The sequence below is a fragment of the Rhamphochromis longiceps genome, linkage group LG3 (genome assembly GCF_057381845.1).
Source record: "Rhamphochromis longiceps isolate RC_006_pf linkage group LG3, R_longiceps_female_GT1.1, whole genome shotgun sequence".
Taxonomy (NCBI): Eukaryota; Metazoa; Chordata; class Actinopteri; order Cichliformes; family Cichlidae; genus Rhamphochromis; species Rhamphochromis longiceps.
The window spans coordinates 71,284,581-71,308,954 of NC_140559.1; the positions used below are offsets into that span (position 1 = coordinate 71,284,581).

The 24,374-nt window shown below is 43.0% G+C and overlaps 3 protein-coding genes and 1 pseudogene across 3 annotated transcripts in view; 2 read left to right on the forward strand and 2 right to left on the reverse strand.

Moving 5' to 3' along the window:
* The window catches only part of LOC146676629 (uncharacterized), a 456,001-nt gene extending 438,027 nt beyond the window's left edge, over positions 1–17,974 (reverse strand). The window contains exon 1 of the mRNA XM_085402195.1: positions 17,783–17,974. The gene's annotated coding sequence lies outside the window, so the exon portion shown is untranslated. The remainder of the gene's footprint in view (positions 1–17,782) is intronic.
* Positions 1–24,374, forward strand: part of LOC146676647 (protein NLRC3-like) — a 145,970-nt gene that overhangs the window by 25,589 nt on the left and 96,007 nt on the right. The window lies entirely within an intron of this gene.
* On the reverse strand, positions 4,999–6,141 carry LOC146676649 (uncharacterized; annotated as a pseudogene).
* On the forward strand, positions 12,003–20,339 carry LOC146676650 (carboxy-terminal kinesin 2-like). The gene is made up of 7 exons (XM_085400845.1): positions 12,003–12,023; positions 17,866–18,030; positions 18,162–18,300; positions 18,539–18,678; positions 18,770–18,852; positions 18,996–19,071; positions 20,295–20,339. Exons 1-7 carry the CDS (start codon positions 12,003–12,005, stop codon positions 20,337–20,339), a joined length of 669 nt encoding a protein of 222 aa, XP_085256971.1.

The following is a 24,374-nucleotide window of genomic DNA, read 5'->3' on the forward strand; positions in this document are numbered from 1 at the left end:
TTTGACATAAAAAGGACCAAAGCAGTCCATCCCACAGTAGGTGAATGGCGGTGTGGTCTCCATCCGATCCTCTGGGAGGTCTGCCATCTTCTGCTGCTCTGTGCACCTTCTGAACCTTCTGCATTTTACACATTTATAGATGTAAGATGACACAATCTTGCTGCATCCAAGAATCCAGAATCCGTTAGCTCGAAGTTCATTCATGGTGATCCCTCGTCCTTGATGGTATGTCTTCTCGTGATAATGTTTGACCAGTAATGCCGACACGTGACTGTCTCTTGGCAGGATCGCGGGATGCTTGACATTGGGGTGCAAAGCTGCATGTGTTAAGCGTCCGCCTACCCGAAGAATGCCTTGGTCATCAAGAAATGGACATAACTTGTGTAACTTGCTAACCTTGTCTTTCATCTGCATCACATCATGATGTTGCAAGGTTTTTATTTGCTGAGCAAAGGCTGTTTCTTGAACCATCTTTATGATTGTTAACTCTGCTTCCTTTCACTCTTGTAGGCTACTGATGTCGTGTGATCTACTCTTGTGATCCTTTGCTTCTTTCACATAGCGCTTGAGTCTAGCAACTGCCTTAATCATCCTCGACCAGTCGGAAAACTTGTGTAAGCGGTCTAACAGTGACCTTTGTTCCTCCCCTTGTATCTTGTGGACTTGAACCTTCTTAACCTCCGGGTCACTGGTTGATTTTCCTTAATTTCCCCACTGGGTATGACTTTCTGCCAAAGGAGGTCTGGGCCTTTGAACCAGTTTGATGCTACAAGTTGTTCTGCTGTGAGACCTCTTGAGGCGTGGTCCGCCGGATTATCTTCGGAAGTTACATACCTCCATTGGGTTGAATCTGTGCTTTGTTTGATGCGTTCCACTCGGTTTGCAACAAACACATGAAATCTTCTGGCTTCATTGCTGAGGTATCCGAGTACCACCTTCGAGTCAGTCCAATACCTTTCTTCTGAAATTTCCATTTCTAATTCCTTTTTCAGCATGTCACCAGTGCGCACAGCAACAACGGCCGCCGACAACTCAAGCCGAGGTATAGTTGTGACTTTGGTTGGTGGAACTCTTGATCATCCCATCACCAATGAGCAGTGGACTTCACCAGTTGTGCTTACTGCTCTGAGGTAAGTGCACATTCCATATCCAGATGCACTTGCATCAGAAAAATGATGAAGTTCGTAGTGCTGTGCCTTGAAGTTCGAAGGAATGTAGCATCTGTGAACCTTTACGTCTGCAAGGTTTCCCAGGTCACGCAACCAATACTCTCACTGAGGTCGAAGTCTGTCAGGTAAGTTATCATCCCAGCTGAGTTTATCTCGACACATTTGTTGCAAAATCTGCTTTCCCAGCAGAATGAAAGGTGACACAAACCCAAGTGGATCGAACACAGAGGCGACTGTGGCCAATACTCCTCTTCTGGTGAGTGGTTTGTCCTTAACAACTACTCTGAACTGAAATTGATCTGATGCCACACACCATTGTACGCCAAGTGCTCTTTCCATGTGTACTTCACCGAGTGCCATATCTAGCTCTTTGGGAGCTGCAGCGCATTCTTCTTTCGGAAGTGAAGCTAGAACTTTGGTGCTGTTTGAGATGAACTTGTGCAACCGAAGTTTGCCCATGCTGCAGAGTTTCCGTGCTTCATTAACCAGCTGTATTGCCTGATCTTCAGTGTCAACACTTGCTAGTCCGTCATCAACATAGAAGTTGGTTTTGATGAACTTGATGGTTTCTTCATTAAAACTTCCTTCCCCTTCAGCTGCAAGATGCTTGAGGCCATAGTTGGCACAACCTGGAGAAGATGCTGCTCCAAATAGGTGTACCTTCATCCTGTAGACAGTGAATGGAGTTTCAAGGTCACCGTTCTCCCACCACAAGAACCGTAGGTAATCTTGGTCACAAGCATGCACATGGAATTGGTGGAACATGCGTTCAATGTCACACATGAAAGCCACTTGGCCTCTTCGGAAGCGACACAAGACTCCGAGCAAGGTGTTTGTTAGCTCTGGACCAGTGAGGAGATGGTCATTTAAGGAAGCGCCTTGGAACTTGGCAGAGGCATCAAAGACGACACGAATCTTTCCGGGTTTTTGTGGATGATACACACCATGGTGTGGGATGTACCAAACTGGTGTCTTGTCAATGTCTTGCTCTGTGACCTTTTCAGCATCTCCATGGGCTAGGATGTCATTCATGAATTTCTTATAGTCCATGTAGTACTGCTTGTTACTCTTGAGCCTTTTTTCTAAACATTTGAGGCGATGAATAGCACATGCCTTGTTGTTTGGCAGGTTCGGCCTTTCACTCTTAAATGGGAGTGGCATTTCAAAATGACCATCCTCCTTGTGCCTAATGCCGGCCTTCATCTTTGTTAAAAATTTGAGATCTTCTTGAGAGACCTTTGTGTCTTCTGGTGCTTTCTCAACAAAGTCAGACTCCAACATCTTTAGGACCTCTGTGGGAGAGATCATTTCCTTTATTTGAGTTCTGTAGACATCAATCAATCAATCAATCAATCAATCAATCAATCAATCAATCAATCAATCAATCAATCTTTATTTATAAAGCACTTTTCATACAAAAAAAAATGTAGCACAAGGTGCTTTACATAGTTAAAAGCAGCCCACCCCACCCTCCAACTCACTCCCCACACTCTCAATACACATATATCCCCCCCCCCCCCCCCCCCCCCCCCACACACACACACACACACACACACACATACACACACGCGCACACTTAAAGAGTAAAAATTGGGCTGGACTCGCATGAGCCAAGTGAGGAAACACTATAACAGGGAGCCGTCTGCACCGGGAGCCGGTCACAGACCGCAGCCTCCAGGCTGGGCACACAGCAGGAGGGAGGCAAAGGAGCCCCCCAGCCAGGCTGAGAGAACCCCCAGAGACCCAGCAGCCACGGTCAATCACAGCCCCGGTGCAGAGAGCGCCCTCCGAGGAAACACTGGAGATATGACACAATACGATATATACAGGGTAAAATGATAAAATAAATAAGAACAGGATACAATATAAATATAAATAGAGTAAGAAGATTAAAAAATGAATAAGAATAAAATCAAAAAATATTAGGTAAATCCTAAATTAATAATAGAATAACAGGATAGAATAAATAAGCATAAAATAAATAAACGCTAAGTAAAAGCTAAATTAAAAAGGTGGTCTTGAGCCTGTTCTTAAAAACATGTACGTTCTCTGCGGCCCTGAGCTCCTCCGGCAGGCTGTTCCACAGACGAGGACCATACCACTGAAAAGCTGCCTCTCCGTGAGTATGTGTCCTGACTTTAGGGACAATCAAAAGGCCAGTACCAGAGGACCTCAGGGTCCGCGAGGGTTCATATGGTAAAAGCAGATCTGAGAGATAAGAAGGCCATAGTGAACCTTGTTGGTGAGATTTAAAGAGGGATTAATGTCAGGCACCACTTCCTTCACAATGACTTGGTGACTTATTCCGAAGGCGTCTCCATAATCGAGACATGGATTGCCATAACCCACAATACTCCATCCCAGATCAGTTCTTTGCGCAAACGGCTGATTTTCCTTTCCAGACACAACCTCACGAGGAACAAGTGCTTGGGGGCAGTTGTACCCAATCAGCAGACCAACATCACAGCTTTGTAGTGGAGCGATCTCACTTGCAATGCATTCAAGATGAGACCATGCCTTAGCTGTTGCAGGCGATGGAATGTGATCTCGGTTTGCGGGAATAAAGTCTCTGGCATACGTCACTGGTAGGGAAATGGTCTTATTTGAGTAGAACCCTCTGACTTGTAGACCTGAGAGCTTGCGACAGGGCACAACTGTGTTTCTTGAAGACATAGTAGTGAGCTTTAGCTGAGTCGATTCACCTTTGATATGCAGAGCTTGTGCCGTTTCTTCAAGAATAAAGGTCGTATCGCTCTGTGTATCAAGGAGCGCGTACACAAGAATTTCATGCTCTGGCTCACCTTTGGTTGACACCCATACTGGAATAATGGAAGATGTGTGAGTGTCGTCAACATTCTGTGTGACTCTGTTAGAAGTTGCTTCACTTGTTGTTGGTGTGACACTGTTGTCTTGTGAGACATCTGCGTTCATTTGTCTTGTCCTGTCACTGTTCTTGTGTGGATTTCTCCTTGTTCTGTCTTCCTTCATGCGATTGTCATGAAGACATGTTGGATGTCTTTTATTACATGTGTCACAGGTTTCTCTCCCTTCACAATCCTTGGAGCGATGACCAGAGTTCAGACAGCCAAAACATAACTTCTTGTCTTGAACAAACTTTAGTCTCTCAACAATGCTCTCATTTATGAACCTTCTACACTTAAGTAGGCTGTGACTCGACCTTTCACAGTACACACAACTAGCACTAACAGTCCTTTCATTTGAGTTAGTTGCTAGCACCTTTGCTCCATTGCCTCTGTTCCTTGTTGTTTTTGCCCCTTCAGTTTCACTTGGCTTCAGAGCAAAGAGAGATGTTATGGGATTACAGGCAATTTTGGCTTCCCGTGAGATGAAATCTACGAATTGGCTGAAGCTTGGAAAGGTGTGAGTCTCTTCTTGCACTTCTGTAACCTTTCTGTTCCACCTTGAAGTAAGCCAATCTGGAAGTTTTGCGAACATTTTTTGGTTTTCATTGCAGTCATTGAGCACTTCAAGCCCCTTCATTTGCGACATGGCTGTCTTACAGCAGCAAAGGAAGTCAGCAAATGCTTGAAGTTCCATACTGCCTTTAGAGCTTATCTTAGGCCACGCGTCAAGTTTGTCTCTGAAGGCCTTTGCTACGAGGAAGGGATTTCCATACCTCTCTTCGAGAACTGTCCATGCTGCATAGTATGCAGACTCTGTGCCAAGCGGGAAGTAGCCTTCTATTGCCTTCCTTGCAGGTCCACTTACATATTTCCTCAGATAATAAGTCTTCTCTTCAGTTGGTATATTTTTCCTGTCAATCAGAGTCTGAAAGGAAATTTTCCAATCATTATATCTGATAGGATCGTCACTGAATATTGTTGGCTCTGGTACCGGAAGACGACTTGCATTAAGAGACACTGCAAATGCTTTGACCAGATCTTCTGTGTTCACCTCTTGGTGCGGTGTCACATTTCGTGGCGAGGAACACCGTTTCATATGCTGGTCATTGTTTTCAGACTTGACTTCATTTTTATCAGATCTGTGGTGAAGTAGGTTGTATATTTCTTCATCTGAACATTCACTTTGTTCATACACCCACTGTCGAGCCTTTGCTGCATTCAGCTTTTTTACAGTCTCAAGTCGCTCTACTTCTCTGCGCTTAGCTTCTAGAGCCTTTTGTCTTTGTGCTATTTCTGCTTCTTGCCTTTCAATTTCCTTCATATGGATTTCTTGTTCAAGCAGAACTTGGAGAGCAGCCTCATTTGCTGCAACTTCAGCAGCTGCATCTTGTCTTTTAGCCGAGAGCCGGCTGGAGTGTCTAGAGGAAACCCTCGAATGAGAAGAGAGCTTAGTGTGGTGTGACTTAACACTCATCCTGTCTGAGGCTTCTAACTTAGGCATAGACTCAGTCTCTTTCCATTTTTCATCCCTTTGACTTTTCACATCTGAGGCTACGGATTTAGATGAAGACTCAGTGTCCTTCCAAAGTTCTTCATCTCTTTGAACCTCCGCATTACTTGGGCTTGGACACTTTCTTACAGATTCAATAATTGTCTTTGTTATGGCTTCACACGTATCCATCCTTCGTCTTGTGTCACTATCTGGAGATTCAATGCGTCTCAAGTCATCATAGGCTGCATTCACATCCTTAGAAGCACTCAAAACCTTGGAAACATGTTCTTGTAGCAGATCCTTTGAGCATTGACCATCTATAGCTCCTTTGGCATTCTTAATGACAACCTTCCACTTCTCATAGCGCACACTGAAACGATGTGCAGCCTTCTTTATGTGCTCACCGTACAGTTCTTTGCCCTTTTCCGTCAATGTACAGACTCGTTGGCTCTGTCGTGCTCTTTGTGAGGTAGTAGAAACATCATCAGCTGTGCCTTCAACTGCTTGTAGTTGCTCATCTGCAGAAAGTTGTTCCACATCACCCTTTTCACTGACTTCTGGATTAGCCTCAAACTCTGCCATTGTTGGAGGGGTTTGGGTTTTTTGTGTATCTTACTTAGCCTTAATGTAAAGGTGCAGCAGCTTAAATTTGATTTGGTAGTTGAGGAGCAAATGAATATTGATCTTCATTTACTGTTACAACTTTAAAGCACAGTAATTACTATTACTCCTTAAACATCACTTAACATGTATACTTAAGTCACATTACATCTCTTGTCCAAGCCAGTAATACTGTTTTTTACAGCAACTGCTGAAGCCCACCATATGCACAATGCACAGGTTACTCATCACAACATTATCAAATCAAATCAAATCAAATCAAATCAAATCACTTTTTATTGTCACATCACATGTGCAGGCACACTGGCACAGCACATGCGAGTGAAATTCTTGTGTGCGAGCCCCACAAGCAACAGAGATGTGCAAACACAACAACACAAACGAGCAAAATACAAGAATGGCCAACCTGAAACTAATAAATATATGTACAATATATAATAGTGTATGCATTTCTGGATGTGTATACTAAATATTTTCCTACGTGTGTGTGTGTGTGTGTGTGTGTGTGTGTGTGTGTGTGTGTGTGTGTGTATACACATTTTTACAAATTAAATAGTAAAAAAATAAAATAAAATAATAATAATAATAATAATAATAATAATAATAATAATAAAATATATAAAATATACAGAGTTGAATATGTGCAAAACAAGTGGCATTTATATACAGTGTGGAGTGCATAATGTTGAAGTTCCAGTAGTGAAGCTGAGGTGTCTATGACGTGTTCAGCAGTCTGATGGCCTGATGGAAAAAGCTGTCTCTCAGTCTGCTGGTACGGGACCGGACGCTGCAGAACCTCCTTCCTGATGGAAGCAGTCTGAACAGTTTATGGCTGGGGTGACTGGAGTCCTTGATGATCCTCCCCGCTTTCCTCAGGCACCGCTTCCTGTAGATGTCTTGGAGGGAGGGAAGCTCACCTCCAATTATCCGTTCAGAGCACCGCACTACTCGCTGGAGAGCTTTGCAGTTGTAGGCGGTGCTGTTGCCATACCAGGTGGTGATGCATCCAGTGAGGATGCTCTCAATGGCACAGTGATAGAAGGTCCTGAGGATGCGGGGGCTCATGCCGAATCTTTTCAGTCTCCTGAGAAAGAAGAGGCGCTGCTGTGCCTTCTTCACTGTTTTGTTTGTGTGTACTGACCACGTAAGATCCTCAGCCAGGTGTACGCCAAGGAAGCGGAAGCTGCTCACTCTCTCCACAGCAGCGCCGTTGATGGTGATGGGGGTGTGTACTTCTCTGCACCTCCGGAAGTCCACTATCAACTCCTTTGTCTTTGCGACGTTGAGGGTGAGATGGTTGTCTTGACACCAGTGGGTCAGGGCGCTGACCTCCTCCCTGTAAGCCGTCTCATCACCGTTGGTGATAAGACCCACCACTGTAGTGTCGTCCGCAAACTTCACAATGATGTTGGAGCTGTTAGTGGCTGTGCAGTCGTAGGTGTAGAGTGAGTACAGGAGAGGGCTCAGTACACACCCCTGTGGAGCACCAGTGTTCAGTGTGATGGGGGATGAGGTGATGCTGCCCAGTCTGACCACCTGGCGTCTGTCAGACAGGAAGCTAAGGATCCAGCTGCAGAGGGAGCTGCTCAGTCCTAGATCCTGCAGTTTCCTGTCCAGCTTCGAGGGAACGATGGTATTGAATGCTGAGCTGTAATCTACAAACAGCATCCTCACATACGTGTCTCTCTTCTCCAGGTGTGACAGGGCAGTGTGTAGTGTCAGGGCTATGGCATCATCAGTGGACCTGTTGTGGCGGTATGCAAACTGTAGAGGGTCCAGTGAGTCGGGTAGTGCAGAGCAGATGAAGTCCCTGACCAGCTTCTCGAAGCATTTGCTTACGATGGGGGTCAGGGCTACAGGTCGCCAGTCGTTCAATGAGGAGATGGTGGAGGATTTGGGTACAGGGACGATGGTGGCCATTTTGAAGCAGGCTGGGACTACAGACAGAGAGAGGGAAAGGTTGAAGATGTGCGTGAACACTCCAGCCAGCTGAGCCGCGCATGACCTGAGGACGCGGCCGGGAATCCCGTCCGGACCAGTAGCTTTGCGTGCGTTCACCTTCCTGAAGCACTTCCGCACATCCTCCTCAGACACAGTGTGCGCACTGACGTCATCCGCGGTGCGCACACTGTCCGGTCTCATGGTGTTCGCTGTGTCGAATCTAGCGTAGAATACGTTTAGATCCTCACACAGAGAGGCTGTGGTCTGCGGTGTGCTGGTTTTCCCTCTAAAGTCTGTGATCGTGTTTAGTCCCTGCCACATACTCCGAGGGTTGTCAAACTGTTGCTCCACCCTGTCCCTGTACTCACGTTTGGCTGCTTTGATCGTCTTCCGGAGTTGGTAATGTGCGTGTTTGTAGTCCGATGTGTTCGCGGAGGCAAAGGCGGTGTTCCGTGCCGCCAGTGCCGCGCGAACATCTCCGTTAATCCAGGGTTTTTGATTTGGGAAGGATTTGACTGTTCTGGATGGGACGACATCTTCCACGCATTTCCTGATAAATCCACAGACTGAGTCTGTGTACTCATCAATGTCTCTGGCGGCCACGTGAAACATTTCCCAGTCCGCGTGATCAAAACAGTCCCGCAGCGCAGACTCCGATTGGTCCGTCCAACAGTGCACCGCCCTCCGGGTTGGAGCTTCCTGTTTCAGCTTCTGCCTGTAGGCGGGCAGGAGCAGGATGGAGCAGTGATCTGATTGGCCGAATGGGGCGCGGGGGAGGGCTTTGTACGCATCCCGGAAAGAGGTGTAACAGTGGTCGAGTTGCCGGTTTCCACGTGTGTTGAAAAGGATGTGTTGATGGAGTTTTGGTGAGACTTTCTTCAGGTTTCCCTTATTAAAGTCTCCGGCTGTGATAAACGCTGCCTCTGGGTGTGCGGTTTCCTCGCTGCTGATCGCGCTGTACAGTTCCCTGAGTGCACGGTCAGTGTCGGCTTGTGGGGGAATGTAAACAGCCGTAATAATCACTGCTGTAAATTCCCTCGGTAGCCAGAATGGCCGGCACTTAATCATCAGGTACTCCAGGTCCGGTGAGCAGAAGGATTTGACCGGGTGCACGTTCGCATAATCACACCAGCTGTTGTTGATCATGAAACACACACCACCGCCTCTGCTTTTCCCAGTAAGATCCTGTGACCTGTCCGCGCGGTGCACAGAGAACCCCGGCAGTTGTATTGCGGAGTCCGGTACTTTGTCCGATAGCCAGGTTTCTGTGAGGCAGATCACGCAGCAGTCCCGCATCTCTCGCTGGAATGAGATCCGTGCCCGAAGCTCGCACAGCTTGTTCTCCAGAGACTGCATATTAGCCAGTAATAAACTGGGTAACGGTGGTCTGTAAGTGCGCCGTCTCAGTCGAACCAGAACGCCAGATCTTCTCCCTCTGCGTCGGCGTTTGCGGCCTCCAGGGCCAGAGAACAAAGATGTCTCACGTGAGATGAATGGGGGGTCTGCAAACGGAGCGTCCGTGTTGCAAAACTTGAACTCCGGAAAGTTATAAGAAAGACCGTCTTTTATGTCCAGTAAGGTTTGTCGGTCGTACACAAGGAGACAAGTGCTGCTCGTGAAAAAATAAAGGAAAAGTAAAATTAAACACAGAAGAAAGCCGTTGCTTGGGGGAGCTCGCGACGAGGCTGCCATACTCGGCGCCATCTTGATCACTCTCATGTTTCTCCTTGAACAGGTAGCTACCCTATGTTAGCCTAGCTTTCTATCACTGATGCTCTGTGTGTATTGTTATGGTTCAAAATATGGGGATGGAGACAAGAGACAAGAGAAAAAAACCACAATAACAACACTGGTCCGGCCGGGTTGAGTCAAACGATGATTTTAATGATCACACGCGTGGGAGATGGACACCGTATGCAGACAGCCTCAGATCTCAAAATGGTGGAGCATTGCTCAAACTCTTATAGCCTCTGGTGCCTCCACCTTATCATAAAAGCCTAAACATTCACATGCTTTTCTCTCACACGGCGCCTAAGCTACGACCTTGGCTCCCCGTTTATCTGCTCCTGCTGAGTTGGGGCAGAAAACTCCAGCATGCTCTGTTCTCTTCTAATCAGACAAATAAGGCGATGACTTTCTGCAGCAGTATTATGCATCATAAAACAATATCATTCATCCACAATAAATCAGCAGTCTACTTTAATGCAAATCAGTTTAACTAATGCAATAGTTGTCAGCTTCTTCTAATTCAGGAGAATAATGCAAACTAAAACTACATAATAATTCACAATCTTTAGTTAGGGGTATAACATGGCATAAAATAATATTATAATCTAACAGTATGCTGCTGCCTCTCTCTCATGTTACTTAAAAAATTAACCCCACAGCTTCAATAACCGTATCTAAAAATCTCTCAGTGAAAGTTACAGTTGTAGGTTTGGAAACATTTTGGGGTAGCCAGTGTTAAATAGAGACAGGGCCACATTCTTTATCTAGTCATTGTAATGAAAGAAGCACATTAAAAACTATATGAGAGTTTGCTTTTAACAAGCATGTAATGACTCTACTTAGTTTAGGTAGTCTTAGGGAGTCAAACTGAAAGTAGCATTTTGTGGATGTTTTCCCTGCTGCCCGATCCCATCAGTCTCTTACAGCATCATTTTTATGCGCCCTGGTGTGACAGAGGTTTCATGGCGCTACAGGTTACCTGAGCACATCAGGTATATTACGGTTGAAAACCAGTGCCCGGCCTTCCAGTGGGTGTTCGACCCCTCGTGCACAGCTCAGGAGTCTAAACGACCCAGCAGTTATGGACATGTGTGTTTTTGGTGTGCTGTCCCTCGTTCTCCCTGCTTGCAGGTATATCTGTGTTTGTGTGTGGATGCCGGAGTTTCTGAGAGCACCTGTTTACAGGCACCTTCAGGCCTGGTGGGTGTGGCCCTGCCAGGTGGTTGGCCACACTTGAAGACCATCACACAGCTGATCAAGCCTTGTCGGAGGAGCTACTTAAGAATGCGGTGGCGCTCTCTCTGACGCTGGATCATTGCGTGACTTCAAGTTAGTCTCTCGGCCAGTCAGTACGGATAGTCTGCCGCATTGTATGTGTCTTACGGCTGCCTGTTTGTTATCTCCCCAGGAGAAGCGTGGAGATGAGAGGGCAGCGAGCACAGGGTGCTCAGACACTGAGGAGCGGAGACAAGGAACACTAGCACTGGGAAGAGGACATTTCACGGGAGTCGGGAACGCACTGCGGATTTATTGTTATTTTCCATTCACTGTAAATAAACGCACTGCTTGCATTCAGAGCTCCGTGCCTGGCTCCTCCTTCCTCACATCCCCACGGTTGACGCTGGCCAACCGTGACAAATAGCTTTTCTTAGATTCATTATTAGTTCAACATTGACAAATAGTAGTTGACTAATATCAGGAGCCAAAAAGAAAACAAAAAACAAACTAAATAAATATTTCAGACGCTGAAAATAAATTATTACGGTTGTTTAAATTTGCTGTCAGCAAGTTAGGTCTAATACATGTAGTCAATCTAATGAATCAATATTACATGTAAAAAGTACAGAACTGAAAATGAAACTAAAATATAACGGTAAATGAACTGGTTCTTGTATAAAACCTTTCTACTCTCTACAACTTGCCTCATTCATGCACTCACTTTTTTCTATGCTTTTTCTCTGTAAGTGCTTTCTATCTAACATTAATACGCATTCATCCTCCCGATGGATGCATCGGAGAGCAACTTGGGGTTAGCGTCTTGCCCAAGGATATTTGGCATGCAGGCTGGAGCAGGCGGGGATTGAACCAGCAACTTTCTGATTTGTAGGTTTCCTGCTCTACCTGAGCTACAGACACCCCAATTTGTGGTGCTCTGGAAACAACACGTTCTCATCCCAACAGGTAACGATGCTATGTGACAAATCATCGGTATGTGTAAATGTGTTTTTTGTTCTAATCATGAATCGCTTTGTAAAACAAGACCTGATAGGGTTAAGGTTAAAGTTATGGTTAGAGTTAATGTTAGGGATAGGGCTGGAATGGACGGCTGGAGCCTCTCCTCCAAGTGTGTGTTACTGCCGCCATCAGCATTCTGTTGTATTCTGTTGTATGCTTTTCTCTGTAAGCGCTTCGAGCCTGTACTTTTTTGCTTTAGCTGAGTAATGAAGTTGAATCAGTACTTTAACTTTCACTGGAACAATAGTATTTTTACTTCTACTTAAGTGGAGAATGTCTGATCTTTTGCCAACTCTGGCCGTCTCTCAGTCTTGGAATACCCACTTGTTGTCCAGCGGTGTCCTGGGAATATGGGAACTAGACAGACTGGGGAAACAATGGGAGGAGACACAAAGATGGAATCACTTTTACCATCTTTTATGTATTTGCTGGTCGTCTTATTTCTTCTATTTTGCAAGCACAGTGTTGCAATCATTGTCTTTGTGGTACAATGACACAGGTAGAATGCAGGTGTTTTCATGTAACACGATGCCAGAAAGATGAGTAATGTGTTTTGAAGAGAAGATAAAACATCATGTTTGAACAAAGATAAGCAGCAGACACGTCTGTGTGTGAGTTGTTCAGGTTCAGTAAGAAGGTAATATGTCTGCAGAATTTGTAATTCTTATGAAGATATTGCTTGTACAATAAATAAAATCCCTTTAACTTCTTCTGGAGAGTGTCTTTATATATTTAGTCATTTTGGGGCGATCCTTTATTTAGTAGTAACTCTAGTCGGGGATATATATCAGAGTTTACTTTCAGATATGAGCATTGTGTTTCCTGTGGATGAATGAATGAATTATTTATTTATGTAATTTTTGAAAGACTGGCTCATGTAAAATCTCTGAAAGTATGACAAAGCTCTCCTGTTACACTTTATGGACACCTGAGCGTCACCATGAGGGCCTGTCTTTATTCACTTTATTCACTGAAATCCACTTTTATAATGAATTCACAGTAATCACTGACACCTTCAGAGCATTACATTCATTAAAGACGTCTTCTACACCTACTCTTCCAGACGACCGACACATGCTTCAACCACTGCAGGTTAACCAGCCACTCATCAGTAAAGCAAAAACTAAATGTAAATGTCCTCATGTGGAAAAGACTGAAACACAACTCCCATATATCACTAATGTAACAGATCCATTTAGGGAGAGTGAGAACACTAGGCTGGATGTGGTTTAATGCAGGAACATTCATCATGTCTTCAGTTCAACAAATCATTTACATTGAATATGTGAGCTGGATGGTTACACGACACAATGTGATTGTCAACAATAACTGCAATGAACGCTGGTTTGAGGGCGGAGTCAAGGAGGCCATTTACGTGAAAAGGGAAAGACCCTCTCTGAATCAAGGAGGGGGCCTAAGGGTACATCTGTCACCATCTTACAATGCTGTGATTGCAGCCGTTCTCCAACTCTCTGTGAATGGTACTCAGGACCATTGATCAGTGGTTGTTGATCAATGGTCATGAGAATTTGCATAAGGCAAGGCAAGGCAAGGCAAGTTTATTTGTATAGCACAATTCAACAACAAGGTGATTCAAAGTGCTTTACAGAGACATTAGAAACAAGAACAAATAAAAAGCATGATTTAAAATTGATTAAAACAAGCAAATAAACTAACTAACTAATTAACAAACAAACAAACAAACAAACAAACAAACAAACAAAACAGTATATAAAATCAAAACACATAAAATCAGAACAGTAGATAAAATCAGTAGTTAAATGTAAGTTTTGAAATTTAAGCTTAAAGTGTGGATTTGGTGCTTTATTCAAATGCAGCTGAGAACAGGTGAGTCTTCAACCTGGATTTAAATAAACTGAGTGTTTCAGCTGATCTGAGGCTTTCTGGGAGTTTGTTCCAGATATAAGGAGAATAAAAGCTGAATGCAGCTTCTCCGTGTCTGGTTCTGACTCTGGGAACTGATAAAAGACCGGATCCAGATGACCTGAGGGATCTGGAAGGTTCATACTGGGTCAGGAGGTCATTGATGTATTTTGGTCCTAAACCATTCAGAGCTTTATAGGCCAGCATCAGAACTTTAAAGTCTATCCTCTGACGGACAGGCAGCCAGTGTAAGGACCTCAGAGCTGGACTGATGTGGTCCACTTTTTTGGTCTTAGTGAGGACTCGAGCAGCAGAGTTCTGAATGAGCTGTAGTTGTCTGACTGATTTTTTAGGTAGACCTGTAAAGATGCTGTTACAGTAATCAAGCCTACTAAAGATGAATGCATGGACTAGTTTTTCCAGGTCCTGTTGAGACATCAGATCTTTTATCCTTGATATATTCTTGAGGTGATAGTAAGCTGACTTTGTTATTGTCTTAATGTGTTTTTCTAAGTTTAGGTCTGCATCCATCACTACACCCAAATTTCTCGCCTGGTTTGTGGTTTTTAGATGTATAGATTGAAGTTCTCTGGTGACCTGTAATCGTTTTTCTTTGGCGCCAAAGACTATTACCTCAGTTTTGTTTTTGTTTAGCTGGAGAAAATTGTGGCACAACCAGTCATTGATTTCCTCAATGCATTTACCAAGAGCCTGTACAGGGCCTCGGTCTCCTGGTGACATTGTGATATATATTTGTGTGTCATCTGCATAGCTGTGATAGTTTATTTTGTTGTTGTTTATAATCTGTGCCAGTGGGAGCATGTAGATGTTAAACAGAAGGGGTCCCAAGATGGAACCTTGGGGAACTCCACATGTGATACTTGTCTGCTCAGATGTGAAGTTACCTATTGATACAAAGTATTTCCTGTTTTCTACGTATGTTTTGAACCAGTTTAGTACAGTTCCTGAAAGACCTGTCCAGTTCTCCAGTCGTTTGAGTAATATGTTGTGGTCAACTGTATCAAATGCTGCACTGAGATCCAGTAAAACTAGGACTGACATTTTTCCACTGTCTGTATTCAGACATATGTCATTAAACACTTTGGTCAGAGCAGTTTCAGTGCTGTGGTTCTGTCTAAAACCTGACTGGAAGGCATCGTAGCAATTATTCTGTTTTAAGAAGTAACTGAGCTGTTGAGAAACTGCTTTTTCAATGATCTTACTTAAAAACGGGAGATTTGAGATCGGCCTGTAGTTGTTCATTTGTGTCTTGTCAAGATTGTCCTTTTTCAGTATAGGTTTGATTACAGCAGTTTTTAGTGATTCTGGAAACACACCTGATAATAAAGAAAAGTTGACGATCTGTAACAGGTCTGACTCTAAAGTCTTTGAGACCTTTTTGAAAAAACTTGTTGGCAGGACATCTAAACAGCAGGAGGAGGAGTTCAGTTGACCTAAGATGTCCTCCAGGTCTTTGCTGTTAATAGGTTGAAACTGTTTCATGGTGTTTAAACAGTTTTTTGGTGGACACAGTACATATCCTGGATCTGCTGTTGATGTACCAATTGCTTGTCTAATTTTTTGGATTTTTTCAGTGAAGAATTTGGCAAAGTCATTGCAGGCCATGGTCGAATGAAGTTCAGCTGCCACTGACACAGGAGGGTTTGTTAGCCTGTCAACTGTAGAAAATAAGACCCGAGCATTATGGCTGTTTTTAGTGATGATGTCAGAGAAGTAGGACCTCCTTGCATTCCTCAGTTGTAAATTATAATTGTGAAGTTTCTCTTTATAAATGTCATAATGAACCTGGAGGTTTGTTTTTCTCCATCTGCGCTCAGCTTTCCTACACTCTCTTTTTTCATTTTTCACCAGTGTGGAGTTTCTTCATGGAGACTTTTTCCTTCCAGAGATAACCTTCACCTTAATGGGAGCAATAGTGTCCATTACATTTAACATGTTAGCATTGAAGCTATTGACGAGCTCATTGACTGACCCTCTGGGCAGGTCAGGTGTTAATGGGAAGACCTGGTTAAAAATTGCTCTACTGTGTTCAGTTATACACCGTTTTGTGATCACTGTTGTTGATATATTTGTGTGGGCTGAGATTTTACTTTCAAAGAAAACACAGTAATGATCAGACAGGCCCACATCAGACACAGTAACCTTTGAAATGCTCAGGCCTTTGGAGATCAGTAGGTCAAGAGTGTGTCCTCTATTATGTGTGGCCTCTGTTACATGCTGAGTCAGCCCAAAGTTGCCCAGAGTGTTACTCAGGTCTTTAGTCCCTTTGTCCTGAGGGTTGTCCACATGAATGTTAAAATCCCCAACAATAATTACACAGTCAAAATCAACACAGATCACAGACAGCAGTTCACTGAGGTCATTAAAAAAGTCTGTGCAGTATTTGGGAGGCCTGTAAACATTAAGAAACACAACTTTGGATGGGGCCTTCAGCTGTAAAGCCACATATTCAAAAGACTGAAAACTTCCAGGAGATAGCTGCTTACATTGAAATGATTCATTAAATAAGACAGCAACCCCTCCTCCTCTCCTGCTCGCCCTGACCTCACTGATAAAACTGTAGTTAGGAGGGGTCGTCTCGATGAGAACAGCTCCACTGTTACTTTGGTCCAACCAAGTTTCAGTTAAAAACATAAAATCAAGGCTGTGCTCAGTGATTAAATCATTAATTAAAAATGTTTTCCCAGCTAGAGATCTAATGTTTAATAAAGCCAACTTAAGTGTTTTAGATCATGATTAAGGAACTGACCTCCCAGCCCATTGTTCCTTCAGTCGGCTGGTTTCTCTGACTGAAAACGCTACGTCCAGAAGAACAGAATCAACTTTTGGAGATTTACTTCCCTGATGATTGAGCACGCATCAAGACCTTTTAATCAGGCCAACAAATATCTTGTACTCAATTTTAGCAGCAGCCATTGTGACACTGATGATAAAACTTGTGTAAAAGTGCGAAGCTGTAAAAAAGTAATTATAAAAAAGCGTTTTTGTAGCTGAATGTTACTGGATAGCTGTTTCATCTGTAACACATCAAAATAACCTGCTAAGGTTTAATAGGCTATAAGGAACACACTCACTTCCTGAGCCCTGGGCAATAAGAGACGTTTTGTGTTTTATAATTTATTGATATGTTTGATCCTTTCTGACCTGCGTTAATGAAGCAGTCATTAGAGCACCATGTCCGCTAGAATAGTTCTGTAGTTTGATGCTTGAGTCGTTGCAGACTTGTTGAAACTCCCTCACCCGTCAAAGCAGCGTCTTTGTTATTCGAGTCCAGCAGATGGCAGTGTTTCACTGTCTGACGGCTGTCTGAAGCTTCAGCTGGATTATCTGTTTTCATGTTTGATTAGAGGTTTGTGTGTGTGTGTGTGTGGGGTTTTAGCCACGAGTTGTCCACGATAAAGCATATTGAATGGCCTGTCTAATATTGTTAGAATTCTCCTTTGGGTTAGTTTCATTACTCAATCGGGACATTTATTTGGAAAAAGAAAAAAAGAGGGGAAAAAAAAAGAAAAGAATTAAAAATAAATAAATAAATCCTCATAGTTTACATTTACAAATATCAATACTGAATGTTACGTCCCTCTGCAGCTTCTAATCGTCTCAGTGTTTTCAGCTGGTGCTAATTGGCCACACCTAGTCAGGTGTGGATAAAAGCATACCTGAGGCAAGCTTCCCGGCAGTGCACTAGTCTTTGCCTTGGTGGCACCAGCCATTTTAGCCAACCTGGTTTTCCATTTTAGGATGAAACCTCTTCTCACCCACACTCTGCTATTCATCTCTGTTTTTATGTTGCGGCTTTTGAGCCGGGTCGTAACACTGAAGATTACAAAGATCAACATTAAGACCAGTCTGTGCATTCAAAGCAGTGACAGAAAAGAGTGTGGGGCATTAACCCCCACTCACTTCACAGTTCACGTTCACAGCGAGCTTCGTCGAAATTTACAATGAGACCCTGAGGGACCTTGTGTTCACCGGCAAGTCCAGCAAGAGACCTGAGCATGAGATCCGCAAGACAGCCAGCAACGAATTGACAATCACTAATCTCACCTATGAGCGGGTCTCCAATGAGGATCAGGTACAGCAGACAGACATCTGTAGCTCAGAACAAATTAATTTCAAATCTGCTGACAAATTGTTACCAAACTTTGAAAATACATCAAACTTTATCGATGCTCTATGTTTTAAAATGTTCCCTCGTCCTCTCAGGTTCTCCGTCTGATTGCTTTGGCCAATCAGAATCGCTCCACTGCCCAGACAGCCCAGAATGACCGCTCGTCTCGCTCCCACTCAGTCTTCCAGCTGGATATTGAGGGAGTTAATGCCGGCAGGGATGTCAAGTGCAAATGTATCACACTGGAAGTACCAGCATCAGGAATGTGGCTTCTTCTTTTTGGATCTATAATATTTAGTCTGGTTAGTTATTGTTACTGTAACCAGTGCAAAATCTGCTCTGATGACTCAACGTTAATGTTTGAGCCCCTGAGCGCTAAAAGAAGTGTTTTGTAAAGTATTAAAACTACCTTTAATGGAAGGAAAAACGGATCACTGCTTCCTATAAGAGTTGGTTTTCTCTGTGTGTGTAGCCACTCTGTGCCTGGTGGACTTGGCTGGCAGTGAGCGAATGGTGAAGAGCCAGTCTCAGGGTGACCGTTTCAAAGAGATGACCGCCATCAACAGCTCACTGTCCAACCTGGGCGTCGTTATCGCCGCTCTGGCCAAAAAGGTCTGCAGCTGCAGTTTCTGTAGTCTTAGATGTCACACCTGCTTTCTTTACATTTACAGTATTAATGATTTTTTTGGCCTTTGTGTTCCAGGAGACTTACGTAGCTTACAGGAACTCGAAGCTCACGTACCTCCTTCAGGGATGTTTGGGGGGGAAACGGCAAAACGTGAGTTTGTTGACATCACAAATCTTTATAATGACGACACATAAAACTGAAGGAATTTATCCCCAAAAAATATTTAACAGCGTTTGATCTCATCACTTCAGATTGTGACTGTTTATTCTTTGGCACTAATTTTGGATGTCTTTATTTGCAGCTTGATGTTTGTTAACATTGCTCCGGAGCCCGACAGCTTTGGGGAAACTCTGAACTCATTGAGGTTTGCCAGCAAGGTCAGTGCAGTCTTGTTTCCAGTGTTCATTGGACAGAGTACATTAATGATGTCCTTACATCAGCTGTTTATGGTAAACCAAAGCCATACTCCATATCCATTTTAATACCTTGGTGTGTAATTCATACTCACATTTTGTCTGAAGAGTAGGGATGTTCCTGGCGTCTTATTTACTAGTCGACTAATCGAGGGGGAAATAATTAGACTAACCAACTAATGTAAAACTAAGGAACATTCAGATATTGAGTTGATTTTCAGAACTGATTAATAGAAACTGTCAAACTAGACGCAGAGGTATCTTAAACCATTTATCACATTCTGTTAAATACAAATGAAAATGCATTACTACAAAAGATGTTCTATTAAAATATGACAATCATTTGAGAATCTAAAAGTACGTCTAAGTGTGGCGAGAATGATTCAGGTAATACATTATACAGACGTTTTCTAGTCAGGTTGTGGGGGCAGCAGGAAGGACTACTCCTGACCACAGCTGATAGATGTAAACTGGCTAGCATGACCAAGGATGCTGGGGCCTCCTACTGGTAGGACGTGCCCAGCTGGAACAGCCTCCTGGCCAAGGTGGCTGTCACCTTTTGATGTGAAGGAGTAGTGACTCTACTCTGAGCCCCTCCCCCATTGACTTAACTGCTCTCCTAAAGGAGAGGTTTTCCACCTCTCAGGAAACTAATTTCCTCTGCGTGTATCTGCGATCTCAGTGTTAACAAGAAGATCAGGGTAGATTAATAGATTTATGGCGTTTCTCAACAACAGTGCACCATCTGGTGGTAGATCGCTGCCTAACATTTAGAACACAATGTACCAGCATTGGGCATCAATTAAAATGTTAACAATTAGATTGAACGACTGGTAAGTCTGATACAGACTAGTGACAATTAGTCGACTAGTCACATAAATCCCTGATAGAGCCCACAGAAGTGGCCTGCACCATGTGCGTGGCTTGCTTTGCAGTTTAACCACCAAAACACTCGTCTGCAGTGGAATTTCTTTGAGCTAATCGATTCATTTATTTCATTTCTTCTTCTAATTAATGTGGAAAATGGTGGCAAAGGTGGCTGAAATGAGTGATTCCTAGAGTTACATGTCAGTTTACAGCATAGGGATTAAGTTTACAGTATAAATACCACTGAATTGTACAAGGATTTGAAGTTTCACTGTAACTTTAACATTTTTGACAATTTTGTTTTGTTTTCTCCCCCACAGGTGAACGACTGTGTCATCAGGACAGCGACTGCCAACAAAAAGTAGAATTATTAAAAAAAACCCTGAGTTTTCTACTTTTTAGGTTCATCTCAGGTTTCCACGCTGAGTTGGTCATGACAGTTGCCATGTGTGATGGCATGCCACACATGGTAAGCTCCACACCTCACCACCCGTTGATTCACTTTAGTTTAATTTACAGTCACTACTTTAAAATATTCCATTTATTGTTCAATATCGTTTCTTTATTAAATGTATTCATTTTTCCATCACACCTTCCAATGTTTATATGGCGTGCACACATATTAACCTTGCAAGGTCAAAGCTCTGTTTTATGTTATATTAATACATCTTTGTTTGAGTTACCTGGGGGTTGGTGTCTCCTCCTGTCTGGCAAAGGGCTGGGAGACCTGAAGTACTACTGACAGCCTAATTGGATTGCACCACATGCAGGTGAACGACTGCGTCATCAGGACAACAAAGTAGAAATTATTAAAAGAGTAACTTTTATATATGTGCGTTTAAAGCAGGGTGTCAGTTTTTTTTGTTTTTTTTCCACATATGTTGGATTATGTTTCTATATATATATACTTTGTAAAGGGTATTTTAAATTAATGAAAATGAATAAATATGATTGTTTCTTTTACCTGTTTCGATGTCTGCCATATCATTAGTATGTTTCGTGGGCATTAAATGTTTATTTAACATGTACGCTATTACATTTACTCTACAAATAAAACCAAATTTAAAGGCTGTTGCATTTTATTGCCTTTTTTCTTTCCTTTTCTTAAAGTTATGAAGGCATCTTGGATGCCATTTCAGTGAGTGGGGGTTAATGCCCCACACTCTTTTCTGTCACTGCTTTGAATGCACAGACTGGTCTTAATGTTGATCTTTGTAATCTTCAGTGTTACGACCCGGCTCAAAAGCCGCAACATAAAAACAGAGATGAATAGCAGAGTGTGGGTGAGAAGAGGTTTCATCCTAAAATGGAAAACCAGGTTGGCTAAAATGGCTGGTGCCACCAAGGTAAAGACTAGTGCACTGCCGGGAAGCTTGCCTCAGGTATGCTTTTATCCACACCTGACTAGGTGTGGCCAATTAGCACCAGCTGAAAACACTGAGACGATTAGAAGCTGCAGAGGGACGTAACACCTCCTCCCTTAAAAGGGTTCCTCTAGGACCCCTAAACAAATTAAAAGTTCCTCTGAAGCAAGTTGGCATCTTTAAGCATGGATGCCCCTACATGAGGATCTGAAGTTGCCACACTGAACACACAAAAAGTAACATGTGACCAACACAAAAGAGCACAACAGTCAAACCCAAAATGATTACCTGACCTGCTACAACACAAAACCAAAAGTACACTAAAAACAACAAATCCCTTACTTTCCCTACCCTAGTCTTCAGTGGTGTACCAGGCTCGAGGCAACTTTAAACGCGAACTCGAGAGCAGGCAGCAGACCAGAGATATAGTCTCCTACCAAACTCTGAAGCGTACCCCCACCCAGGATAGCCACCAAACACAAACTAAAACAATAAAGCAAAACAACAAACAAGTGCTTCGATGGAAGGGCAGCACAGTCACCCAGATGAAACACACTAAAGGGAGTTTGCTCAATTACACTGAACACCATCACTCACCCACTTAAAAGCAAAACAAACTGACATTCAGTCTCCACTAAAATGTCCAAAGATCCCGGACGAGCCACCACTTATGCTATGTATAGTGTGATTTGGCCATCTGAACATGCTACCTATATAAATCCCAGCAGGAAGCATGTTTTAATAGTGTGATTTGGCCATCTGAACACGCTACCTATATAAATCCCAGCAGGAAGCATGTTTTAATAGTGTGATTGGGTCATCTGAACACCCTACCTATATAAATCCCAGCAGGAAGCATGTTTTAATAGTGTGATTGGGTCATCTGAACACGCTACCTATATAAATCCCAGCAGGAAGCATGTTTTAATAGTGTGATTGGGTCATCTGAACACGCTACCTATATAAATCCCAGCAGGAAGCATGTTTTAATAGTGTGATTTGGCCATCTGAACATGCTACCTATATAAATCCCAGCAGGAAGCATGTTTTAATAGTGTGATTTGGCCATCTGAACATGCTACCTATATAAATCCCAGCAGGAAGCATGTTTTAATAGTGTGATTTGGCCATCTGAACACGCTACCTATATAAATCCCAGCAGGAAGCATGTTTTAATAGTGTGATTGGGTCATCTGAACACGCTACCTATATAAATCCCAGCAGGAAGCATGTTTTAATAGTGTGATTTGGCCATCTGAACATGCTACCTATATAAATCCCAGCAGGAAGCATGTTTTAATAGTGTGATTTGGCCATCTGAACACGCTACCTATATAAATCCCAGCAGGAAGCATGTTTTAATAGTGTGATTGGGTCATCTGAACATGCTACCTATATAAATCCCAGCAGGAAGCATGTTTTAATAGTGTGATTGGGTCATCTGAACACGCTACCTATATAAATCCCAGCAGGAAGCATGTTTTAATAGTGTGATTGGGTCATCTGAACATGCTACCTATATAAATCCCAGCAGGAAGCATGTTTTAATAGTGTGATTGGGTCATCTGAACACGCTACCTATATAAATCCCAGCAGGAAGCATGTTTTAATAGTGTGATTGGGTCATCTGAACATGCTACCTATATAAATCCAAGCAGGAAGCATGTTTTAATAGTGTGATTGAGTCATCTGAACATGCTACCTATATAAATCCCAGCAGGAAGCATGTTTTAATAGTGTGATTTGGCCATCTGAACACGCTACCTATATAAATCCAAGCAGGAAGCATGTTTTAATAGTGTGATTGGGTCATCTGAACATGCTACCTATATAAATCCCAGCAGGAAGCATGTTTTAATAGTGTGATTTGGCCATCTGAACACGCTACCTATATAAATCCCAGCAGGAAGCATGTTTTAATAGTGTGATTGGGTCATCTGAACATGCTACCTATATAAATCCCAGCAGGAAGCATGTTTTAATAGTGTGATTTGGCCATCTGAACACGCTACCTATATAAATCCAAGCAGGAAGCATGTTTTAATAGTGTGATTGGGCCATCAGAACACGCTACCTATATAAATCCAAGCAGGAAGCATGTTTTAATAGTGTGATTGGGTCATCTGAACACGCTACCTATATAAATCCCAGCAGGAAGCATGTTTTAATAGTGTGATTGGGTCATCTGAACACGCTACCTATATAAATCCCGGCAGGAAGCATGTTTTAATAGTGTGATTGGGCCATCTGAACACGCTACCTATATAAATCCCAGCAGGAAGCATGTTTTAATAGTGTGATTGGGTCATCTGAACATGCTACCTATATAAATCCAAGCAGGAAGCATGTTTTAATAGTGTGATTGGGTCATCTGAACATGCTACCTATATAAATCCCAGCAGGAAGCATGTTTTAATAGTGTGATTGGGTCATCTGAACACGCTACCTATATAAATCCCAGCAGGAAGCATGTTTTAATAGTGTGATTTGGCCATCTGAACACGCTACCTATATAAATCCCAGCAGGAAGCATGTTTTAATAGTGTGATTGGGTCATCTGAACATGCTACCTATATAAATCCCAGCAGGAAGCATGTTTTAATAGTGTGATTGGGTCATCTGAACATGCTACCTATATAAATCCCAGCAGGAAGCATGTTTTAATAGTGTGATTGGACCATCTGAACATGCTACCTATACGACAGAGCCATTAACCACGTAAGGTAGCATATTCTGATAAGGTAGCACGGATTGATAGACAAGACTATAAATTTACGCTACGGTAGGATGTTTTGACAGAACACCTTTTCTCGTCGCCAACATTTTTCTTTTGTTAAGCTTACTGTTATCAAGGCATGGTAAATGAACAGTAAACCTTGCCTGATGACTAATCTTCCCGTTTCCCTCTCATTGATTTATTTGGGTTGTCATGGCAGAAGTATTAAACGATGCCTTTTATTAGAACATAAGCATTTAAATGCGGTAATTGTATTTGAATTAGTTAAATATGAGTGGGCAACTCTGACCATGACAAGA